General features: G+C 50.0%; 1 protein-coding gene across 1 annotated transcript; it reads left to right on the top strand.

The window, feature by feature from the left end:
* The first annotated feature begins 1,032 nt into the window (after window positions 1-1,032).
* ADA (adenosine deaminase) lies at window positions 1,033-20,796 on the top strand. Its single transcript, XM_034066896.1, has 11 exons — window positions 1,033-1,080; window positions 8,283-8,344; window positions 11,832-11,954; window positions 12,105-12,248; window positions 13,045-13,160; window positions 14,581-14,705; window positions 16,354-16,425; window positions 16,700-16,801; window positions 17,491-17,558; window positions 18,037-18,166; window positions 19,055-20,796. Exons 1-11 carry the CDS (start codon window positions 1,045-1,047, stop codon window positions 19,154-19,156), a joined length of 1,080 nt encoding a protein of 359 aa, XP_033922787.1. The 5' UTR covers window positions 1,033-1,044; the 3' UTR covers window positions 19,157-20,796.
* Window positions 20,797-21,231: the final 435 nt, after the last annotated feature.

The raw sequence follows: 21,231 nt of genomic DNA, 5'->3' as shown, positions 1-21,231 counted from the left end.
ACCGGGGAGTGGTTTCTTTAGCTAAATGGGTTCTCCAGGACTGGAGTGGCTGGAAGCACTGCTGTCTCCAGCATCAGGGAAGCTGTGCTCAGTGTGGGGAGCAGGGCTTTCCACCCCACTGTTGATGATGTGGGCTGCCATGTGCACCACGTATGGGAGAGGAAGGCAGGAGATGGAGGAGCATGATCAGGTCACCAGAAATAAGAAATTAAATGCTGAGTGTGAGGTTTCAGGAGCTAAAAGTGGGTGTAGCACAAGCATTATGAGGAGCAGCTGAGGGAACTGGGGTGTTTAGTCTGGAGAAGAGAGACTAAGGGGACCTTATTGCTCTTTGCAACTGCCTGACCTGAGGGTGGAGAGAGGAGGTGCCTGGTCTCTTTCTGCATGTAAAAAGTGATAGGACAAGAGGAAACGGCCTCAGGCCTCAGGCTGTGCCAGGAGAGGTTTATATTGTATATTAGGAATAATTTCTTCACCAAGAAGAACAGGCTGCCCAGGTCAGTGGTGGAGCCACCGTCCCTGAAGTGTTCACAAACTGTGTAGACGAGGCCCTAATTGACTTGGGTTAGTGTGGCTGTGCAGTGGTAATGGTTGGACTCGATGATCTTAAAAATCTTCCAACCTGTTTGATTCTGATTCTATGATTCTATTGAACTAAGCAAGTCTGAAAAGCCCTCGGACAAAACGGGCGAGTCCCGGAGCAGCAGCTTTGATCACTCCTAAACTGAACAATTGAGTCCTTTTTAGGTTAAAACAAATATTGTTGCATCGGCTCAATCCCGCGGCCGGAGCCGCTGGCAGCACTGCCCTGCGAGCTGGGCTCTTCTTGTACCGCGCTCCTGCCTCCTCCGGTGCTGCCATCGGAGCAGCGGCTCCTCCCAGAGCAAACGGGGCCGGGTGGGAAGCGCACGTTACCGGGACCCGCGGTGCGCGGAGCGAGGGCGAGCCCGGCAGGGGGCGGGCTAGCGCGGCCGGCGGAGCGGGCGCGGAGCGGGGAGGGGCGGCCGCGGAGCGGAGCGGAGCAGTGGCGGTGGCAGCAGCGGCATGGAGCGGGGCGTGCGCGTCTTCGAGGACCCCAAGGTGAGGTGGCGGCGGGGCTGAGGAGGGGAGCACGCTTCGGGAGTGGAACCGGGACATGCGCTAAGGTTGGGTTCTGTGCCCCGGAGCTGGGAGCCACGACACGCACCGGGACAGGGGCTGTGCACCGGAGGGACATGCATGCATGCACCGGGGCTGAGCCCCGCGACATGCGCTGGGGGTGAGAACCGGGACAAGTACCGCGGTTGAGGTGCTGTGCACCGGAGCTGGGAGCAGGCGCATGCATGTGCCGGGGGTGAGAACCGGGACAAGCACCGGTGCTGGGCTGCTGTGCCCCCGGGGTTTGAACCGGGACGTGCCCCGGGGCCGAGCCGCCGCACGTGCAGCCGGGATGAGAGCCGGACGGTGCCGTGGCAGCGCGGCGGAGCCGGGAGGCTGTGCCCGAGGAGGCACCCGGCGGTACCCCCCGGGGCTCCCCGCAGGAGCTGTCCCGCCGGCCACGGTCCCCCGGCCAGGGCCGCTCCGCTCCTCCCGCTGGAGATGGGCTGGTGACCGGGGGGGTGGGCATGGCAGTGGGAGAGGCAAGCGCTGAGCACTGCAGCCGTGCGCTGGGTCTGCTAAAACAACCGTTCTCTCTTTTCCTTTTTGCTCGGGTTTGGGTCTGTGGCTTTGATTTGGGGGTTTGGTAATGGTGGTTGTTTTCTCTTAAAAGCTTTAGTTCGGTTATTCTTCAGAGCCCCGATATGTTTATCTTGGCAGCTGCTTGCAGAGGGCACGCCAGTCATGTTCATACCGTGCACTGTATAAGTACATCTCAAGTAGGATCACACAGTAACATGTTTATTAATCAGATTATTGAAAAGTTGAGAAGGAAGAAGATAAAACTGGTTTGTTTGTCGGTAACCCTGTATCTGATGGCAGAGCACTGCCTGTGCTGCCAGACAGCACAGCTCTGGGTCATGGCCTGAGTAAGCTGGTGTATGGAGCAAGTATGCTCCAGCTCGGACTGCTAGGCAGGCTGGGGATCTTGGTGGGCCATGAGGGGCTGGGGCAGAGAAGAAGATTGCCTCCAGAAACTCAAAAGGTTTTTATTTTGCTGCTGTTTGCATCCCCTCTTGCTCCCAAACCATTTATCTCGCAGTTTGAGCTCAAACCTGGAAGGTCCAGAGCAGCTGGAAAAGCCTGTGTGCATGGGTCTGATTCGTGTTTCCTTCCATTGCTATGGGAGGTGTCCATCTCAGGGAAAGTGACCATGCAATAGGAGACAAACCTTGATACCAGCATCCAGTGTGCATTGATATCTACTAATGATTAAACCCTTTTTAAAGCAACTTGGATTTTGGGAGATGCTGGTGTTTCATCAGCTCCACTAAGAACAAAAGCTGTTGGTTCGCTCCAGTGATTTTAAACTTTTGGCTGAAAGAAGCAAGTTAAGTTCTTCTTTCACTTGTGCTTCTTCCTTCTTTCCCACTATGTGGGAGTGTGGGATGCCAAAGAGAGAGACCTAGGAAAAGCCATGCAGGGTTTGACTGCTAAGATCAGGCTCCTGTTGTCTGGTTGCCGGCAGTAGCAGGACTGGTTTTCCTGAGTCAGGCAGTCCCTTTCAGTCCTGTGAACCTGCTAAGTCAGGCTTGGGTGGAAAAAATGGGTCTGAAGTCAGTAAATGAGCCCTATTCATTCCTCTGGACCCTCTGCCATTGGGAATGCTCAGTTTTGTGTTTTAGAGATGTTTCTGGTAACTGGAGCAGCTTCGAGCCCCGGCTGAACGTGGGGCCGGGGCTGCGTCCGTGTTTTTCGGGAACTGGCTGACTTTCAGTGACTGCAGCTGATGAACAGGGAGCTGCTGGGGCTGCTTTGAGCCCTGCTTACCATAGGCCATGTGAGAGCAGAAAAGACTGTTGCTCCTCCAGCGCCAACCATCATCCTCTTCCCTCTCTTCCACAACCAGAGCAGAGTCCGTGTTCTTGCTCCCTGCTGGCTCCTCTGCCTGCAGCCCAGCTCTGGACCTTTGGGACTCAGGCTGCTCTTCTCCTGTGTGCCTTGAGCCATGCTGGGAGCAGGATGGGAACAGCCTGCACCCTCCCAGCAGCTGGTGTGGCTCTGCCACTGGATGCTTGTTGCCGAAATAAGCATCAGGCAACGTTGGGCAGGGGTTCCCACAAGCCGTCCCGGGGCACCCTGTGTGTCAGGGCCTGTCCCTATCCGAAGGGAGACAGTTGTCTCTGACATGCCCATCATACCTGGGAGAGATGGCCAGAACTGGGTGTAGCTCTGTGTGTCCTGTCGGTGGGTGGGAGAACACCTGGTGACCGAATGTGGATGGCACCAAAGGTGCCTGCTCTGCTATGCCTGGTGGCATTTGGGTGGGCATCCTGCTCTGCTCTCTGCAACCTCCGCTTGCACAAGACAGACCCGTGCAGAGCTGACAGGAGCAGGTACTTGCCTTGGGTACAAAATCTAACAAACAAAAAAATCATAACTAAAGAACGAGGATGCTTATTGTGGGGAGTGCAAGTACACGAGTGTGCACTGAGGATGATGTTCCCTTTGGCTCGTCCACTTCTTGTGCACTACTTGACCCCTGACTGTCTTGGCACGGATCAAAGCCCACTGCAGGTGAGGCTGGTGGTGCTCAGCATACCTTACACAGTGGTGTGTATGCGCATCCCTTCAGTAATGTGTGGGCACGTTCTCAGATAGCCGTCCTGAGCTGTTTGTCAAACATGATGGCAGCGAGAGGCTGGCTTGGTGCTGCACGAAGTGCAAGGACTCTTTATTGCTCTGAAGTGTTGCCAGGTTCCAGCCACGTGTGGGTGTGAGGTGTGTGATGGCTTGGGGAGGGACATGGCCCTACCACGTATGGGAGCCATCCCTGCAGGAGGGTGAGACACAACCACCATCATCTATTAAGGGCAGCAGGAACCTCGTATCAAGGTCAATGGAGATTGAGTAGTTGGTGCCAGGAGGGATAGTACTGAAGGTACACAGGAGCATCCTCCTCCTCCTCAGTCATCAAACCCATGTATTGTGTGAATGCTTATCTAGAAAGCACAAATATTTCTTGCAGTGAGGCAGTGTGCCATGTGGGTATCGCATTCTCTCATGTTTCACTTTTAAAGGCTTAAGCCTTAAAGCTTAAGGTAGATTCAGCTCCTAAACGCATCCATGGATGTCATCAGGTTTGAGGATAATACTGTGGCTTTTCCACTTCATATCACCTTGATCCATCCTCGCCTCTTGCTTCTGAATGTTTGGAGTTTCTGGTGAGGATAACTGCTCCGAGCAGCTTGTTTTCACAAACCCAGATTTGAGGAACACAGTTCATTCTTTTTGCAGTGATTTGCATTCATCTTACCTCTTGTTGAATTTTGATCTCTGTTAATGTTTTCCAGCCAGGTGTACCTAACAGTTGACAAATGACAGCTGTAATTACTCTGGGTTTCAGTTATTTCAGAGATCAATAGACTGAACTTTAAATTATCACCTTTTAATGTGCTCATAAATAATCCCGAGCAAAGTCACTGCTAAGGGTTTTAAAATGATGGAACTTTAGCAGCTGCCTGGATTATTTATTAACATCTGCTGGAAACCATTGAAATAAAAAGTGAGGCTGGTGTTACCTTGTCACGTGTTAGGGCTGTGTTCATTGTGTATAGTTTCTAAAAGACCCTAAAACCACCTAATACAGAAGTTCCCTTAGCTTGGATGGTACTTTTTATGCCGCATGATAGGCAAACTGAACAGTTACCAGCTCTGCCATGGTCCGCTGAGCAAACCGTAGAGTAAGAGAGAAATTCTGATGGCTTGACTGCAGCTGCAAATACTTTGGTTGATTTTTCCCCCTTAAGTTCACTATATTGAAAATAATCAGACTTGATCTCTGACCGGCACGTACTTGTTTGCAGCCCTGCATTTCGTGCTGGGATTTCTTTGCGAGCCTTATGAAGTTTCAAAGAAAACATTTTGGTGTTTTCAGAAGACAGAAGTCAACCCAGAGCTCTTCCAACTTCTGTTTTTTTCAATCTGACCCGGGTTACTGATATCTGCCCTCGCAGCTCACGTGCTGTGGTTGAGCTAAAACTTCCTTTGCATAAAAATGGAAAGCGCTGGGTTTGCTGTGATGGCCTCGCTGGGGGCTCTCTGTGCTGAGGGCGCACAATTGATGGCCAGTTACATCTTTTGACCTCATCCCTCAACTCCAAAGAGTTGTGCTTTCGATAGCTCTTCAGTGAAACTCGGAGATTTTATTGCATTGCAGCGTGGTAATTTGATGGTCGTTGAGCTCGCGGTGCTGCGGAGGTGTGGAAGAGGGGCTGAAGGGTGGCTAACACAAAGGTGGTCCTGAGGGTCCTCACTGTAGCTGCAAGAAGAGTGATGATCCTGCCCTAGGAAGGTGTTGGAGAGCTCTGCTTGCTCATTCTTCATCAGAGCAAACATTACTGCCTGCAGGTTTGCTGTGCGAAATGAAGGCACCACTGGTCTCAGGATGGTTGAAGGCTCCTCTCCGGTGCTGCGGTGCTGTTTGGGTCCTGAACCAAGTGTTGAGATCCCATTTAACCTATGTGTGCAGGCTTCTTCTCCCAGTAAACTGGATGGTTTTGGGTGGAAGACCACATACACGCAGATCTCAGTGTACCCAAGAGCCGAGCCCTGGAAGAGGTGCTGGGCTGCTGCCTTTGCCTCATTTCTGCTTGCTGAGGCATTGTCGCCTGGAGCCACAGCTCAGAGAAAACTCTTTCATCTTTATCTGGCTACTTTCCTTGACTCACTCCCAGCAAGGTCACGTCACCCACTGGAAGCTGGAGAAGTCCTGTGCTTTGTTTACGCAAAGCAAACACGCAGGAAGAGAGCTGCAATGTAATCTGCAGCAAGCAGCCTCCCACTGACCAAAGCCTGTGAGGTTTGGGAGCGAGGTGCCTGGGGGAGCTGAGCTGCTGGGTTGTTCCTCTGCTGATTGCATCCTTATCTATGTCTGGTTCTTGTTGGAGACCCTTGTAGGCAAACCTTTACTTGTCTTGAATGTCCTTGGTAATCTCAATAGCATAAATTCGTTCTCAGCTGCAAACAAGCACTGATCTTGAGGAACCCCACAATTTGTTTGGATTAAACAGCATTACGCAGGAGTTTCTTAGCACTTAGTTTAGGTCTTCAAGACACAAATAAATGCATAGCAGGGGATGAAAAGCCTCTTGGTGGTGTTGGAGATGAATCTTGCTGCTTTGCAAGCATCTTGCCAGCAGTAATGCCGGAAGGAGGTGCATGGATGAAGGACACTATTGGATTTGCTTTTGCATTGATGGAAGTGTCACACTGGAGTGTTCTGCAGGAAACACTTGAGAAATGGTTGGAGTGAGATGAGCTCTGTAGGTTTGGGTTGCTTGGGTTTTGTATCCAGCCCAAGCAAGTTTCAAGCCTGTAACTCCATCAGAGAGTCACAAGGGCTGTTGAAAAACTTCAAGGAATGGAGCTTGCATGATTTGGAAATAGGAATCAGAGATCAAGAGTGAAAAACGTGCCAGGCATCCACATCTGGCGATGCAGATCATGTCCATAGACTGTTACTTCATCTGTTGCTTCTCAGGACATTTAGTCCTCATAAGCAGGATTGTGTAACTCGAGCTGGGGGGAAAGATCAGGTTTTGCCCTTTAAAAAAATCTTCATCCCTGTTGATTCAGATCATGTCTTAAGGAGAAGTGACAGAGATATATTTTTACAACCTGTCAGCAGTGATGTCTGGGGGGGTATTCATGACCCATGAGCAGCAGGATCAGCAGCTTGGGCTGTCCTGAGCCTGACACCTGCACTTTGCATCCTGCTGGTGCACATTTCAGTGGTAGTTTCATGTCCATCCCATGGAGGTGGCCTGAACCCAAGTACTGCCTCACCCTGGCAACGGTGACCTTCTGCAGCAGGAGCAGTCAATGCAAACGCTGGCCAGGAGTCAGGAAATGGGTGTTTCCACCTTCATGGCAAGCATCTAGGGCTGTGGGAGGAGGTGGGGATGGAGCAAGCTCATGAGCATCACTGCATACTGCAGAGATGGGCACTGCCAGCCATGCAGCGGGAGCTGGGCCAGCGGCGTCAAGCTCACGTCAGCTGTTTGTGGATGCTTCAGAGGAGAGTGAAAGGATCTAGAGGCTGACATTACCCATGGCCCTGCTTGTAGGGACTACTTATTTTCCTTCCAGCTCCTCATTGGTACTGTTTGGTACGTATCCTGACACTAGAGGGTTTGTGGTTTCAGTTAGTAATCCTGAGTGGTTTAGTTATCCAAGCAAATACCCAGCTCCGTTCTGAATCCTCAGCATCCTGCAGCAGGCACCTACACAGGAAAAACTGCACAATGTTCGAGCTAACGAGAACTTTGTGTATTAAGTTGCTTCTCTGTTGTTTCAAAATACGTATTTTGTAGGCTATTCCATTGCTTAAAATGAAAACAGGTCTGGAAATATGAAGATCGAGCTGAAACGTTTTACAGCTAATATTTTCCTTCCCAGTGGGACTTCCAAATTACTTTTGCCATGTTCCTCCCAGCTGCCTAATGGGAAAAGCTTGCTTTAGCTTTTCTGGAGCTCTTTCTCCAAAATCCCTTGTTTCAGCTATGATCGGGTTTCAGAGTGAAGAGATCTGTTACTGGCCTGGTTTTAGTGAGTCAAAATTGAAGTATTCTGAAACCAACTTCTTAGCTCGATAGGGCAACTCTTTTTACTTTTTCCAGCACTTTGTACCATGGTGACCACATACGGGATTAGAAACCCTCTAATCTCTGATAATGCCAAGCAATTAGCAGTATGTGAGAAGCTGATTCTTGGAAGTGAAGTCAAAGGTTTCGCATACTTATTCTTAGCAAATGAATCGATGCTTGGGTGTCTGTGAATTCAAGGGGCAGAAAGCTGGAAAGCAAAGGTTTTTGGGGTTTGCTTTTTTCACTCCCCACACTCTTAAGCCATGCAACCTAAATGAGGATAGGGCTGTTCCTGAAAATGACTGGAAAAAGAATAAATTTCTGAGGATCCATTAAATGTGTGAGCTGCAGCAGCAATAAGATATTTAGACAATAGTTAGCTATTGGAAAATAAACTTTATAATGACTGTATATTTTAAATGGCGCTTTTGCTTCCTTGTCATGGCTTTGTCCCTGTATTTGGCTGCCTTTATACCCATTTTAGCAGCAGCCACTTATCTCTAAACCTTTGCTGCAGCACTAAGAGTACCTCACCGATTTCTCTTTATCTTATTGCAGGTAGAGCTTCATGTCCACTTGGATGGAGCCATTAGACCAGAAACAATCCTGCACTTTGGCAGGTGAGTTGTAGGGGGAGGTAAGCTCTGGGAACTGCAGTTCAAAAGCATCATCCCTTCTGCTTGTCCAGTTCTCCAGCAGAAGAGGCAGGCTGGGGAAGCTCTCCCCCTTGTTGTGCAGGAGCAAACCTGGCTGGTGCTGGTCTCACCTTTGCAGCTCGGGTCCTCTGGCTGCCTGGTGTGAGAGCTATGAGCACATCCCAAAAGGCAGTGCTGTGGCAGGAGTGTGGTGGTCATTGGTCCTGTGAGCCAGGCAAGCTAAGAGGTGCCACTGTGAGCAAAGTACAGAAGAGATGTCATAAACTGAGCTGTCAGCCTTTGAAGTGTGCCCAGGAAGCAGCAGTCAGTGTATTCTCATTCCTCTTTTCCCATGCCTAATTGCAAAGGCAAGTGTAATGAGAGCGGGCTGGGAACATCTCCTTGGTGGTGGTGCCGGACCATAGTCTTGTGAGGAGAAACCAGCTTGGGTGTTCCTGCCCTCCCAGCTGCTGGGTGCCTTTGAACCCCACACTGTCTGCCTGGTGCCAGCAACCAAGGAGTTATGGTTGTGTGACCCGGGAAAGCACTTGGCAGTGACTTAAATAGAGGTTATTTCCTTGACAGAGCCCACGTGCATCTTCTTGCTTCAGTGTAGCTTGTGGGAGAAGCACCAGGGTAATGATTAACTAGTGCGAGGACCTGGCTTCGTGGTTATAAGCAAAGTAAACATAATGCTTCTTCCATCTGCTCAAAAAGCTAAATGGAGACTAACAGATACCCTCAGGTGGAGAAAGTGGCAAGTTTAATGATTTCAGGAAGCAGCTCTTGGCCATAAAGCTGGTATTCTGGGGAGGAATCAGTCCTGAGGAGGTTGGGAAGTGGTCCTGGCATCCCATGAGCCCAGCAGACTCCAGTTCTAGAAGGAAATACTCTTTATAAAGTAGCTCTTTCTGCAGGGAGCTGCCATACGTTTTGCAGTGTACTCAGAGTAGGGAGGTTAGATCAGAGATGTCTATCTTGTTGGTTGCAGGACTTTGGCACAATGAGCTCAGTCAGGGTTCCCCATGGCTCTGGTGGGGTGCAGGGCTGGCACCAGTGGACAGAATTGGTGCTGGCTCCCTAGGGCTCTGCTGGGTCCTCTCAGCAAAGAAGAAATGCTGGGGTAGTCCCCAGGAGGGTTGTAGGAACCCAGGAGGCAGCAGCCATCTGAGGAGCCTGTGCTTCTCCCCTTCATTGCCTGGATGTGTGCTGAGTTCCCTCTTATGGTTAAACAGCCCTTGGCATCCCCTGGAGCTGCCAGCCCTCGGGTGGAGCAAGGCTGTGCTATTCATGGGCTCCAGAACGAGTGCTCACACAGATCTAAAAGCAGTGGGGCAGTGCAGGAGACTCCAAGGCACTGCCTCAGTAACCTCATCCTGAGCACAGGAAGCTGCTTGTGGTCTATTTTTAAAGGTAAAGAGCTGGAAATACATTTGCCAGCTGGTGGCTGACCACATACAAACAACCCGGGGCTGTTGGGATGCACAAGTCCTGAGGGGCAGTAGCTGAACTCAGCTGGTTTTAGAAACTTTGGCTCCAATTCTGTTAGGTCTGGGTCAGGCTTTGCATCCCCCCTGCCCATCCAAGGGGTTTAGGGCTGTGCCAGACCCCTCATCACACTGGGTGTCCCCAAGAGAAGTGCCCTCTCTGCAGTGGGACAGTGTGCATGGTGCTGCCATGGCTGGAGCAGGACACTGAGGTTCCAGTGGGCAAGAGCCCGTTCCCTTGGGGCAGCTTTGCTGTAGGAAGGCTCCCACCTATCCAGCAGGTTGGATGGGGCAGCAGCGGTTTCCAAACCCTGGCTTCACTGTCTCTACACTGTGGGTCATCCCAAAGCACTGTCACTACGGGCTTTGTGAAGGCAATCCTTTGGGGAACACATGGAAGAGGTCAAGGGGATAGCTTTGCTGTAGGAAACTTTCCATGGACAGATGGAGGAAGATGTGGGCTGGAGCAGATGTGTTGGTATTATGGAGACAGCAATGTGGGGAGGAAAACTTAGCAGTGATGAACATTCCCTGCTGAGTGGCAGCGAGTTAATCTGTGCAGGTTGCATGTGAAGGCTGAGCATGGGGCTGGTTTCCTTTCTACTCAAGCAGGGAATGAGCAGTGTTTACTAAACCCAGTGCCCTTGGGCTGCTTCCCTGCAGGCTGCTCATTGGGATGGTTGCTGGCATCTGGACACTAAAGCTGTCAGTGTGTCTTTATTAGCAAAGACACATCAATTTGCTGTAATTCAGCATGACAAGAAAGAGGACTAAAAACAAATGTTTAGTTATTATAACCAATTTAGGTTGGTGTGTGCAGGGTAAGAGGATGCAGGTGGCAAAGCCTGCCCAGGAAGCGTGCGGCATCCTTGGCTGGCTGTCACCTCACCAGGGACACCTCCACCAAACCAGGACTCCAGGTGCTCCAGGGAAAAATGTCTTCTTCCTTCTTGGAAGTGTTTAGGTGGCTTTACCATCACAGTCCTTTTGGTGAGAGCAGTTGTTGGCACTGCCATTTGCTCCTCTGTTGGAGGTAGACCCATCAGACGATGCCACCACAATGCTGGGCTTGGGAACCGCCTCACTTGCTTTAAACCCATGCATGATCCTGGGCCTGGAGCATCTCCATGACTTTTCAAGCCTTTGAGTCTGCATAAGTGGAAATTAACTTTTCTAAAGAATTTTGGCAGTTCTGCTGCTGGGACTGGGAGGTGCCAAGAAATAAATAAACCAGAGCCCCTTTAGACAAACTTCTCCTGAAGCTTAAACTGTGCTCTGGCTGTGTTCCTGCCAGGTCAGTCTGCACTTGCATTCCGATTTGTTTGTGTGTTGCCTGTGTTTTGGGTTGCCGTCCTCCCTGCTGAGATTCAGGGCTGGAAGGACAACATGTGCTGTATCTTTTCTGTGAAGAAGTGGAGGTTAAAGCTGCCAGCTCGGGATGCGATTGCTGAATGGAATAGACTGATTGAAAATGTGATAGCCTTCCCCATCATAGAATAGTTAGGATTGGAAAGGACCTCAAGATCATCTAGTTCCAAAGCCCCTGCCATGGGCAGGGACACATCACACTAAACCATATCACTCAAGGCTTCATCCAACCTGGTCTTGAACACTGCCAGGGATGGAGCATTCACTACCTCCCTGGGCAACACATTCCAGTGCCTCACCACCCTAACAGTAAAGAATTTCTTCCTTATATCCAATCTAAACCTCTGCTGTTTAAGTTTCAACCCGTTACCCCTTGTCCTATCACTACAGTCCCTAATGAATAGTCCCTCCCCAGCATCCTTGTAGGCCCCCTTCAGATACTGGAAGGCTGCTATGAGGTCTCCACACAACCTTCTCTTCTCCAGGCTGAACAGCCCCAACTTTCTCAGCCTGTCTTCATACAGGAGGTGCTCCAGTCCCCTGATCATCCTTGTGGCCTCCTCTGGACTTGTTCTAACAGTTCCATGTCCATCAGTAACTCACGGCTTCATTTCCAGGAAAAGAGGGGTTCCTCTCCCCGGCAGCACTGTTGATGACCTCCTGAAGCATGTCAGCTACAAAACACCACTGACGCTTACCCAGTTCCTAGAGAAGTTTAATCACTACATGCCTGCCATTGCGTAAGTACCGTGCTTTTTGGCTTCTTCACCTTCATCCCATGGCAGGACTCCTTGACTAACACTGCTCAGCCTTGGAGGTCACCTCCAAGTGTCCCCAGTGTGTCCCAAGGGTGACAGGCCCACTGATGGGTGCCATTGCTGTCCCCGCAGAGGTGACCGTGAGGCAGTGAGGAGGATCGCCTACGAGCTCGTGGAGACGAAAGCAAAGGAAGGTGTCATCTACGTGGAGGTCCGGTACAGCCCTCACCTCCTGGCCAACTGCAGTGTGGATCCCATCCCCTGGGGCCAGACTGAGTGAGTGATCCCACTAAGCATGGAGAAGGCATGGCCCATGCTGGTCAGCCAGAGTCTGGTGTAACCAAACCTTGTCTCTCCTCCTCTGCCGGCATGTTTCCACCTCTCTTTCCCATCAATAGGGTTTTTCATCTTGCAGTCTCTCTATGTGTTGCCATGTTTTAATATCTCTTGCTTTGTGCACCTAATTCTGCAGGTGCAGAGCAGTTGTGCTTAAGCTTCTGGCTGGAGGTGTTCTCTATATGAGGGAAAGCAGTGCTCAGATATGGATTGCCTGCCTGCAGAATGTGAAATTGAGCTGGTAGAGATGACGGATATGTTGGAGGGGGCTGGTGATCTGATCCCTTCTTTGCATGTCATCTCCTCTGTGATATATGTCCCTGATTAAACCGCTGCTAGGCTTTGTGGCCCCTGCAAATGTGCTGTAATGGGGACTGAGACCCTGTGCTTGCCCCTGCCCATCTGCAGGCCCTTGGGTACCCTGATGGGATGCTCTGGCAGAGTGGATTCCTCTGTTTGGACAGGATTGGCATCTGGTCTCCTGAGGCTTTTCTAAATCTTTCTGTCATCTTTGCATGCTTTTGTGCCTGACTTCTGGGCATGGCATGCATGTGAAAGGTGCTAATTCAGCTCTGGGCAGTCTCATTGGGCTCCTCTGGATGCTAAGGTGAGTGGGACCCCGGACAGGCTGGGTTTTGCATGGGGTGTCCCATAGGGATGCTGGACTGGACCTGGGCACCTGCCTTCCTCCCTGATGTGTATATGGCCTCACGCTGACAGCTTTTCTTCCCTGCAGGGGTGACCTCACTCCAGATGAAGTCGTTAACCTCGTAAATCAGGGACTCCAGGATGGAGAAAGGGATTTCCGCATCAAAGCCAGGTCTATTCTATGCTGCATGCGCCATATGCCAAGTAATGTATTGCAGCAACCCTGCTGCTCTGCTCCCCTTCCCTGACGCGTGGGGGGGGTGACGTCCCCTGGGTTCAGCTCCCCACAGAAATGCAGGGAAAACCCCAGCCCTGTGGCCCTGAGTCCAGTGTGGGACCAGACAGTGCTGAGGAGTAGTTTTTGTCTTGGTGTGGGTCCTCTGCTCCCTTCACTATGGGGAATGCTGGATGTGAGAGTGGGGGTCTGTGGGTACAACCAGTATTGGAAAGACGGGCTCTTGTGTCCTCCTCTGGGGAAGGTGTGATTTTGCTCATACCTTGCTCTCTGCCCAAAGGCTGCAGCTCTCCTTGGGCCAGTTGAAGCCGTTGCCACAGTGAGTGGTTGCATCAAGCTCTTATCCAGAGCAAGTGATGTGCTCAATACAAGTCTTTAGTGCCTCATTCAGGATGTGCTGCACAGTAAGAAGCCAACCTGTAATTTATGAACTGCTGAGAGAAAGGCAGAGATGCCAGCCAGGACTAGCTTGTATTAAACTTGTTAATAGAATAATGGCTCTAACCCAGTGAGCTGGAAACCGATGAAAAATGAACACGAAATTGCACATGTTTTCTTATGTGTTGGTATGATTTTGGGATTGTAGGTACACAGCAGGTGCCTGTTAATAATTAACACTGCTGTTTATCTCTGGTTTTTTGGCCTTTTTGCTAAGGGTAGGTAAGTGCTATACGAGCTGGTAAATGCATGTCATTTCTCAGAGGTTATCTGTCCTGATCAGAGATAGCTCTGAAAGTAGTTGTTGGCCACGTGTTACTCTCTTTCTCACTTGATGCCATAAGATAAACCTCTGTAAGTGTTTAAAGTCAGTCTCACAGGATGCTGACCAGCTCTTTCACACCAGGAGTAGTATCCATCCTCTTGTCTGGGGCCCAGAGTTGAGGATACTCTGCATCAGGACAGGGCTGACTCTTACAGGGACCCCAGAGATCCCTCCCAGCCTGAACTCCTCAGTGACACAACACATCCAAAGGTTCTCCCTTTGCCCAGCCTGGGATGGGATGAAAGCTTAGGAGTGAGTTGAAGGATTTCTTCCATGCACCATGTTACAGCACCTGGGCTGTGCAGTTCAGCCTGGGCTTGCAGCAATCACCACCATGGTTGGAAGTTGTTTTTAGGTTATCTTAGCAACAAAACATGAGGAGAGCAGTGTTTTATGTCTGGTAAATGATTTTTATTTCCCTTTCACTGGTGATGGACTGAGTTGGCAGCTTTTATTTGACTGAAGATGACAGAACTTTCTAAGAGTTTTTAGCATTCTTTATGAGCATCAAAAAGAAAATATCTCTCCTACCCTTATAGCTATAGGTCCAAGATCTGTTCAAGAGAATACTGAAGGTGTGACCTTGACAAATGCTTTCTGCTGAACCCTGGTGCTGTCTCTTCCAGGCTGGTCCCCAGAGGTGGTGGAGCTCTGCAAGAAGTATCAAAACAACTCTGTGGTGGCCATTGACCTGGCTGGGGATGAGTCTCTGAAAGTGGAGGATTCCTCCGAGCATAAGAAGGCTTATGAGGTTTGTTGAATAAGCTGAAAAGAAATTGTACAAAACACGAGCTATTGAGGCAATGCATGTGAGGGGACACACAGAGTGTTTATTGCAGCTGCACACAGCTGGGACAGCTTAAAACTTCATTGCAGCTATTGAAAACATTCCATTAAATAGCAAAAGTATTTGTTTGCGTTTCCTAAATGATTAATGGCAGGCATCATTGCTTAAACATGGTCTTAGGGCTGGAGATCTGCTCCTGGGGCCACAGCCAAGGCTGGAAGAGACTGGCCTTTCCAGTCTGACAGAAATCACCCAAAGCAGAGAAGCTGCATGTTTGAAGTGCTTTTATCTGATCAGCTCAAATGCAAGCACTGGAATGGCTTCAGGAGCCTGGTCTGAGACTTTCACTGGACCTCAGTGCTTTGCAGCTCGAAGGGAAAGCTTTCTGCCTTGCTTCTTTTGCCAGTGGGATTTTGGGGTTGTTGGTCCCCTGCATCAGTGGAAGAGGAGGTTCCACACCATTGCTGCCGAAAAGGCAGTTTGCAAGCAGCACTCAGGTCTGAAATGACACAGGGCTTTCTTGGGGAAGCATAGAACCAAGGATTGCAGGACCACCACGTACAAGGAAATAGAGATCCTTGGAGAAGAAGCCAAGGGAAGCACTGTGTCCTTGGACAAATGGGTTGAAAAAGGGATTAAAGCACTCCAGGGAGGATATGATGAATGGATGTTAGAGCTCTCTCCTAAGTGAAGGAGCTTAGGCTTCGGCAGCCAGGGGGTTTAGTGGGGAAGGATACCAAATCATGTGCTCTTCCTGACCCCTCTGCTCGTATCCTTGGCTCCTATTGGAATAGTTAGGGATGTCTTGGGAATGCAGGGGTGAGAGTTTCTGGTTTTTCTTCATCCTGTGTAGAAACAAGTGGAAGATCTCTGGCCTGGTGTGAGTCTGTCTCTCTTCTCAGTCTGGTGCCTCAGCCAGAGGGACTTCCTCATTTAAAAGTGTCAAAAATTAGCTTTTTGGGAAAAATCAACACTCTTAAATGTAGAGAGCACAGAGTGCCTTTCAGGTCATTGTACATGGAGCTCTTCTGTAGATGCCCCAGGCAGAGTCTGGCCTGTCCTTCACTGAGCCTAGGTGTCTGCTGCAAGATGGGGCTTGCAGCCTCCCCTCCTGGCTGGGCTGCCTCCATCCCCAGCCCCTTGCAAGAGGGAGGTGCTGGTGTCTGAGCATCCCTTCATCCCTGCACTGGGGGCTTTTCAGTTCTCACACTTGGCTGCAGCCAGCCAGAGAGGTAGGAGTCCCAAAGACAAGAACTGCTGCAAGGTTCATGCAGAAGGGCAAGTGGGGGGAGGAAGGAGAGCTTCAAGCTTGCTGCTGTCTGGAGAGGAGGCAGTGGTGAGCTCATCTGGTAATAAAAGACCCTGAGGACTCTGGCTGGGCTCCAGGGGAAGGTAACCAGGCTTTCTAAGTTTCTCTGTGTCTGGCATTGCTGAGCTCTTCTCTCGCAGCCTATGCAGAGTGTGTGCGCTTCTCAGGGTGCAGGGCTTGTGATCTGGGGGCTCTTTGCACAGACCTCTATCGCTTGTATGCCCTGTGAGCGGTGCCAGCCCAGGGGCTTGCTGACCTTGCTGCGGGTGATGGGACAGGAGCGTGTCCTCCTTTGCTTTGCAGGAAGCTGAAAGATGTGGGATTCACCGCACCGTCCATGCTGGGGAGGCTGGCCCACCTGCCATGATCAAAGAGGTACAAGGAGCTCCTGGTGTGGGACAGAGAAGGGCAGAGGTGGGAAGTGCCCTGGCATCCCAAGCACCAGGGATAGAGGAGCCCAATTCCCCTCCATATTCATAACAGAGCAAACTTCAGGGACAGGCAGAGATCTGGCCCTGACAGCTCGGAGCAGAACCTCCTGATGCTGGCTCAGTGGTATGGGCTGTACCTGTGCTGGGCAGGGATCTCCAGGCAGGGAGGAGCAGAGCTGGTGCTCGGAGGCTGTGCATGGTTTTCCTGTGCTCTCCAGGCAGTTTATCTCCTGAAGGCCGAGCGCATTGGCCATGGCTACCGTGTCCTGGATGATCCTGAGCTCTACAAGGAACTCTTGAGAGCAAAGATGCATTTTGAGGTAAGGATGTCTGTTGGGAATGGGGGCTACAGCCAGGGACACGACCTGGCACCCGAGTGCTGACCATGTGTATGGTGACATTGCCATTGAATCCAGATGTCCGAAGCTCCTCAGCAAAAATGGTGGGGACGGCTGGCTGGGATCTTTGCACTGGTGCCCCAGCAGCCTGCAGGAGGCACGGAGCCCGGAGAAATGGATCCTGGTCTGTCTGAGGTTACATTTTGGAGGGCTTATTCACTAAGTTATGTATCTCGAGCCTGCAGGCTCCTCCTCCCACAAATCAGGCTGCTGTTACTGGAGTCTGCCTGCTTGGAGGGTGGAAGTTCCTGGGAGTTACTGGGCATGGACAGATTTCCTTGGCTTTTCTCCAGAATGAGTGTATCTAGCTAATATATGGAATATATCTATATACTGAAGTCAGAGGTTTCTTCATGGCTGGCACACAGCTGATGGGACACTGGCCATGGGAAATACCCCACCAGCTTCTGTGCTGTCGCACGGGCTGTCAGGTCTTTGCATCCATGTCCTGGGATGTGCACTGGTCCGTTGGAGTAGTGTTGAGGGGTAGCTATGAGCAAAGCTCTAAACCTGTATCTGGCTTTGCCAGCATGCTTAGCTATCTGTGTACACAGCTGGGGTTCAGATCTGCATGGCTGATTCTAGTTTTCATGTTTAACTCCCCCAAACAGGTCTGTCCTTGGTCCAGTTATCTCACTGGTGCATGTCTTCCGGACTTTGGGAAACACCCAGTAGCACAGTAAGACTTCTCAATTATGTGCAATCTTAAATAACCAGGACTGGGGTTGGTTGTAGCTGTTTTATTGCTTTATAAAGGTAACACACATCTAACTGCTTAGGAGAACATAGTACCCCTCATCCTTTGGCATAGAGGGACCCAGTGCAGTTGGAGGGGATGTGGGGTTCTGTCTTGTCCCTCCTACCCCTTCTCAGAGCTGTGGGGCACGAAATGCTGCACACTGGCCCCTAGCCCCAGTTGGTGGGTGAGGGTTGAGGTTGCTGAACCTTTAGGTAAGAGATACCCCTCTTCTTGCTACACCAGAGAAGCAGGTTAGTGCAAGAGGGGTGGTGAGACCAGCCAAGCCCTGTGGTTGTGTCCAGCGGTGTAAGCTATAGGGAGAGCCGTGAGGTCTCTGTTACTGCATTTTACCCTGAGAAATGCATGGGCAGTGCTGTGTCCAGTGTTTTACCACTGGTTCAACTCAATTTCATTGCAGGTTTAGGAAGGATCGTGCTAATTATTCCATAAACACAGATGACCCCCTCATCTTTAACTCCAATATTTACAAAGATTACAGCATAGTGAAGGACTACATGGGCTTCACTGAAGAGGAGTTCAAGAGAGTGGTAAGTCAGCCTTGTCTGGATGCTCTGCTGATGTCCCAGTGCAGCCCAGCACCACCCACTGTGTTTCTTTATATGATAAAGGGTTAAGCTTTGGGCTTCATGGAGAACAGGTCACAGTGGAAATTGTCCACTGATATCCCCACAGCAGGTCTTGGCAATAAGGAAGGAAGGTGCCTGTTGCTTTTTTTTTCTCTGGATTTGGAATTGCAGGTAGCTTATTTCAAGGCCTGGCTCTGAAATTAGAGAGATTCAGCAGGTATGGAAGTGTTTGCAGTTTTTGTATGTGTAACCTACATGACTCCCAAGATACTTTACCAGATTGGGAAGTGCAGGATGCACTTTACAAGAGAACATCAGTCCTGCTTTCAGCTCTGGCTGGAGAAATGAGTCCCTTTCTCCTACAGACATCACTCTCTGGGTCTGGAAGGAGGAACCAGGACAGCTCTGGGATGCTGGATCCACAGCTGTTCTGCTGCTGCTGTCCTCCTGCTCTTGCAAAAGCCAGGTTACCCCTGCACAGGTCAGATGAGCAGGTTAAATTGCACAGCCAGGCTGTGTCCCAGAGGCAGCACATCAGCCACCAGCAGAGGCTCTTGTCCAGACAGGAGCTGGGAGTGTAGGAAAAGGTCTAAAGTACATATCCTAAACACTCCCAAGTATTTAAAGGCCTTTGCTTTGCACCTGCCTTGTTCCTCTGGGATTTGCTGCAAGTGATGGGCCAGAGCAGTTGTCCTGTAAAATGAGGCTGTGGAAATGAATCTTGGGATGGAAACTTTACACTTTCCCTTGCCTGTTGCCTCTCAGAGCCAGATGTTGGGATGTGCACAGCATGTGTTCATATCTGATGTATCTTAATGTCTCCCTTATGTTGCATCTCTGCCTCTCCAGAACATCAATGCAGCTCAGTCCAGTTTCTTACCTGAGAAGGAAAAGCAGGAGCTGCTCAACAAGCTGTATGAAGCCTATGGGATGGTCCCCAATGCATCGTGACCCATCCCCGCGAGCCAGCATGGAGCAGTGGCCCTTCCTCGTGGGTGCTTGACTCTCCTCTGTTAGTGGGAGCACCTGGAGAAGGTGCCCAGGGTTGGTTAGAGACCTGGCAGCCGTGTGTTAACCCATACAGTGCTAAACAGAATGAGGCTATCACATACACCTACCTATACCCCCATAAACCCTCTCCCCAATGGATATCCCGTTTCCTATCTTGCTGGTGGGCAAACAGACTGAAACTGCCTCCTAGCCTGACACCTTTCTCCATCTGCCAATGTTTCTCTACTGCAAATGCAAACAGAAGAACATCCCATGCTTTTTTTTCCTCCTCTCCCCCTGCTTTATCTGTCCTGCCCCACTGACCTGCCTAGCCCTTGTCTGCAGTGCAGAAATAACCACCTTTAACTGTGCCTGTGGCCGAAGTTAATCTTCACCTTTCTAGGAAAAAGCTGTGTTAGAGCTGAGAGGGAGCACGCAGGCACTTCAGAAACAGAGGCTTTATTCCCATCCATGTGGGCAGGAGGGTTTGGCCACAGCTATATTTACCCAGGGTTAGTCTTGTACTAACAAGACTGGAACAGGAACAGGCTGGACGCTGGTGCTCCTGCCCGTGCACAGGTCTGAAGGGCATTAAAAAGAACCCGCAGGTTTTTGGCATCTTTCTTGGTCAAGGACTCGTGTCTCAGGCTTTCCATTGTCACTGCTGTAGAAGCACACACCTTGGGCTATGTGCTCACAGCTGGCTATGACCATGGGCTCACATGCATAGGAAGTTGGAACATATTTTTGCATTTTGGGCCAAAATCTGCCTTCTGGAATTTTTCAAAGTTTTGTACTCGTCCTGGAGGATTCCTATGAACTGCAGTTTGCTCTTGATCTTTGTTTAGGACTTGGGAAAACCGTGATTGATTGATTGATTGATTTATTGACTGCCCGTTTTAACCATTCTGCCCTCTTCCTGACTTGACAATCCTTAGGCACTATTAAAACTAAGTAAGTAAATTAATAAGCTAGGGCCCGTTGTTAGATGTTGACTTGGGTCCCCATCTGAAATGCTTCTCTCATTCAACCACAACACTGGCTAGAAGTCAGATCTTCTGTTTGGTGGAGGATTTATACAGAGACATTCACCAAAATTCCAAAGTTATTTTGGTGCATTACAGTGTTTTTACTTACCATGCAATACAGCTGTGCACCCAGAGAAGAGACCATCCTTTTCCTACATGAGCGTGTGGTGTGCTTTAGCATCCCAGGTATCTGCCAAGATGCTTACTCCAAAGATACTGTACCAAAAAGTTGCCTTTGACAAGGGGCTGTGGTCACCATTACCATGGACAGTGTGTGAGACTGGTCCAGTCTCAGCTAGCAGTGACCATATGCTGGGAGTATTTCCCTTCTTTCTGGGCTTCCATATTTGTCTTCTGAGTAAAATGCTCATCTCTGAAGTACATGGTGCATATATATATATATATATATACACACATATATAGCTAGATACATGGATATGAGAGAGTGAATTTCTTACTTTTATAAAGCAAATTATAAAGCATCACTTTTAAGAACATGGTTGCAGTAAGAACCAAGCTTTTTTGGTAATTTTTCCCCAAAAATTGTTTCTGAAGATGAGTTGCTTGTGTGGATGCTGGACAGTTGATTGTTAATCCTGTTTAATAAAATAACAGATTTATATTAAAAGAGAAACAGTCTTTGCCTTTCTGTTCAAGGGTGGCTGTTAGCAGCTGTGGTCCACAATGTGAGCCAGCTTACGACTGCTAGAGCATGAGAGTCAATTGGTAGGTGTGATGGGGCTTTGGCAGCCTGATCCCTGCCTTCTGTTGGCAGGTCAGAGCACTTTGACAGCCAGAGGGAAGGTATGCCTGCTCCCTCACTATGGGTGAGTTGGATTTATGGATGCAGGTTGTTCAACCTCACGGGTCCTTTTTCCTTTTGGTGATCAAAGGGATACGTGTCACTTCGTGACAGCAGTGCCATCACTGGGTGCTCGCCCTTTTTCTGGCACATATCAAAAGTACTTTACAATCTCTATTCTATGTCACCCAAGTTTTACAGTGTCA

Source organism: Melopsittacus undulatus, chromosome 10 (genome assembly GCF_012275295.1).
Source record: "Melopsittacus undulatus isolate bMelUnd1 chromosome 10, bMelUnd1.mat.Z, whole genome shotgun sequence".
Taxonomy (NCBI): domain Eukaryota; kingdom Metazoa; phylum Chordata; class Aves; order Psittaciformes; family Psittaculidae; genus Melopsittacus; species Melopsittacus undulatus.
The sequence above is the reverse complement of the archived record's forward strand: the minus strand, read 5'-3'. Positions and strand labels throughout refer to the sequence as shown.

What these genes read in the sequence shown, in the direction of transcription:
- ADA (XM_034066896.1), top strand. Translation starts at nt 1,045, where the DNA reads ATGGAGCGGGGCGTGCGCGTCTTCGAGGACCCCAAG. An exon ending in ATCCCCTGGGGCCAGACTGA is followed by an intron (nt 12,249 to 13,044) that starts GTGAGTGATCCC and finishes TCTTCCCTGCAG; the next exon opens with GGGTGACCTCACTCCAGATG. An exon ending in AAGAGGAGTTCAAGAGAGTG is followed by an intron (nt 18,167 to 19,054) that starts GTAAGTCAGCCT and finishes CTGCCTCTCCAG; the next exon opens with AACATCAATGCAGCTCAGTC.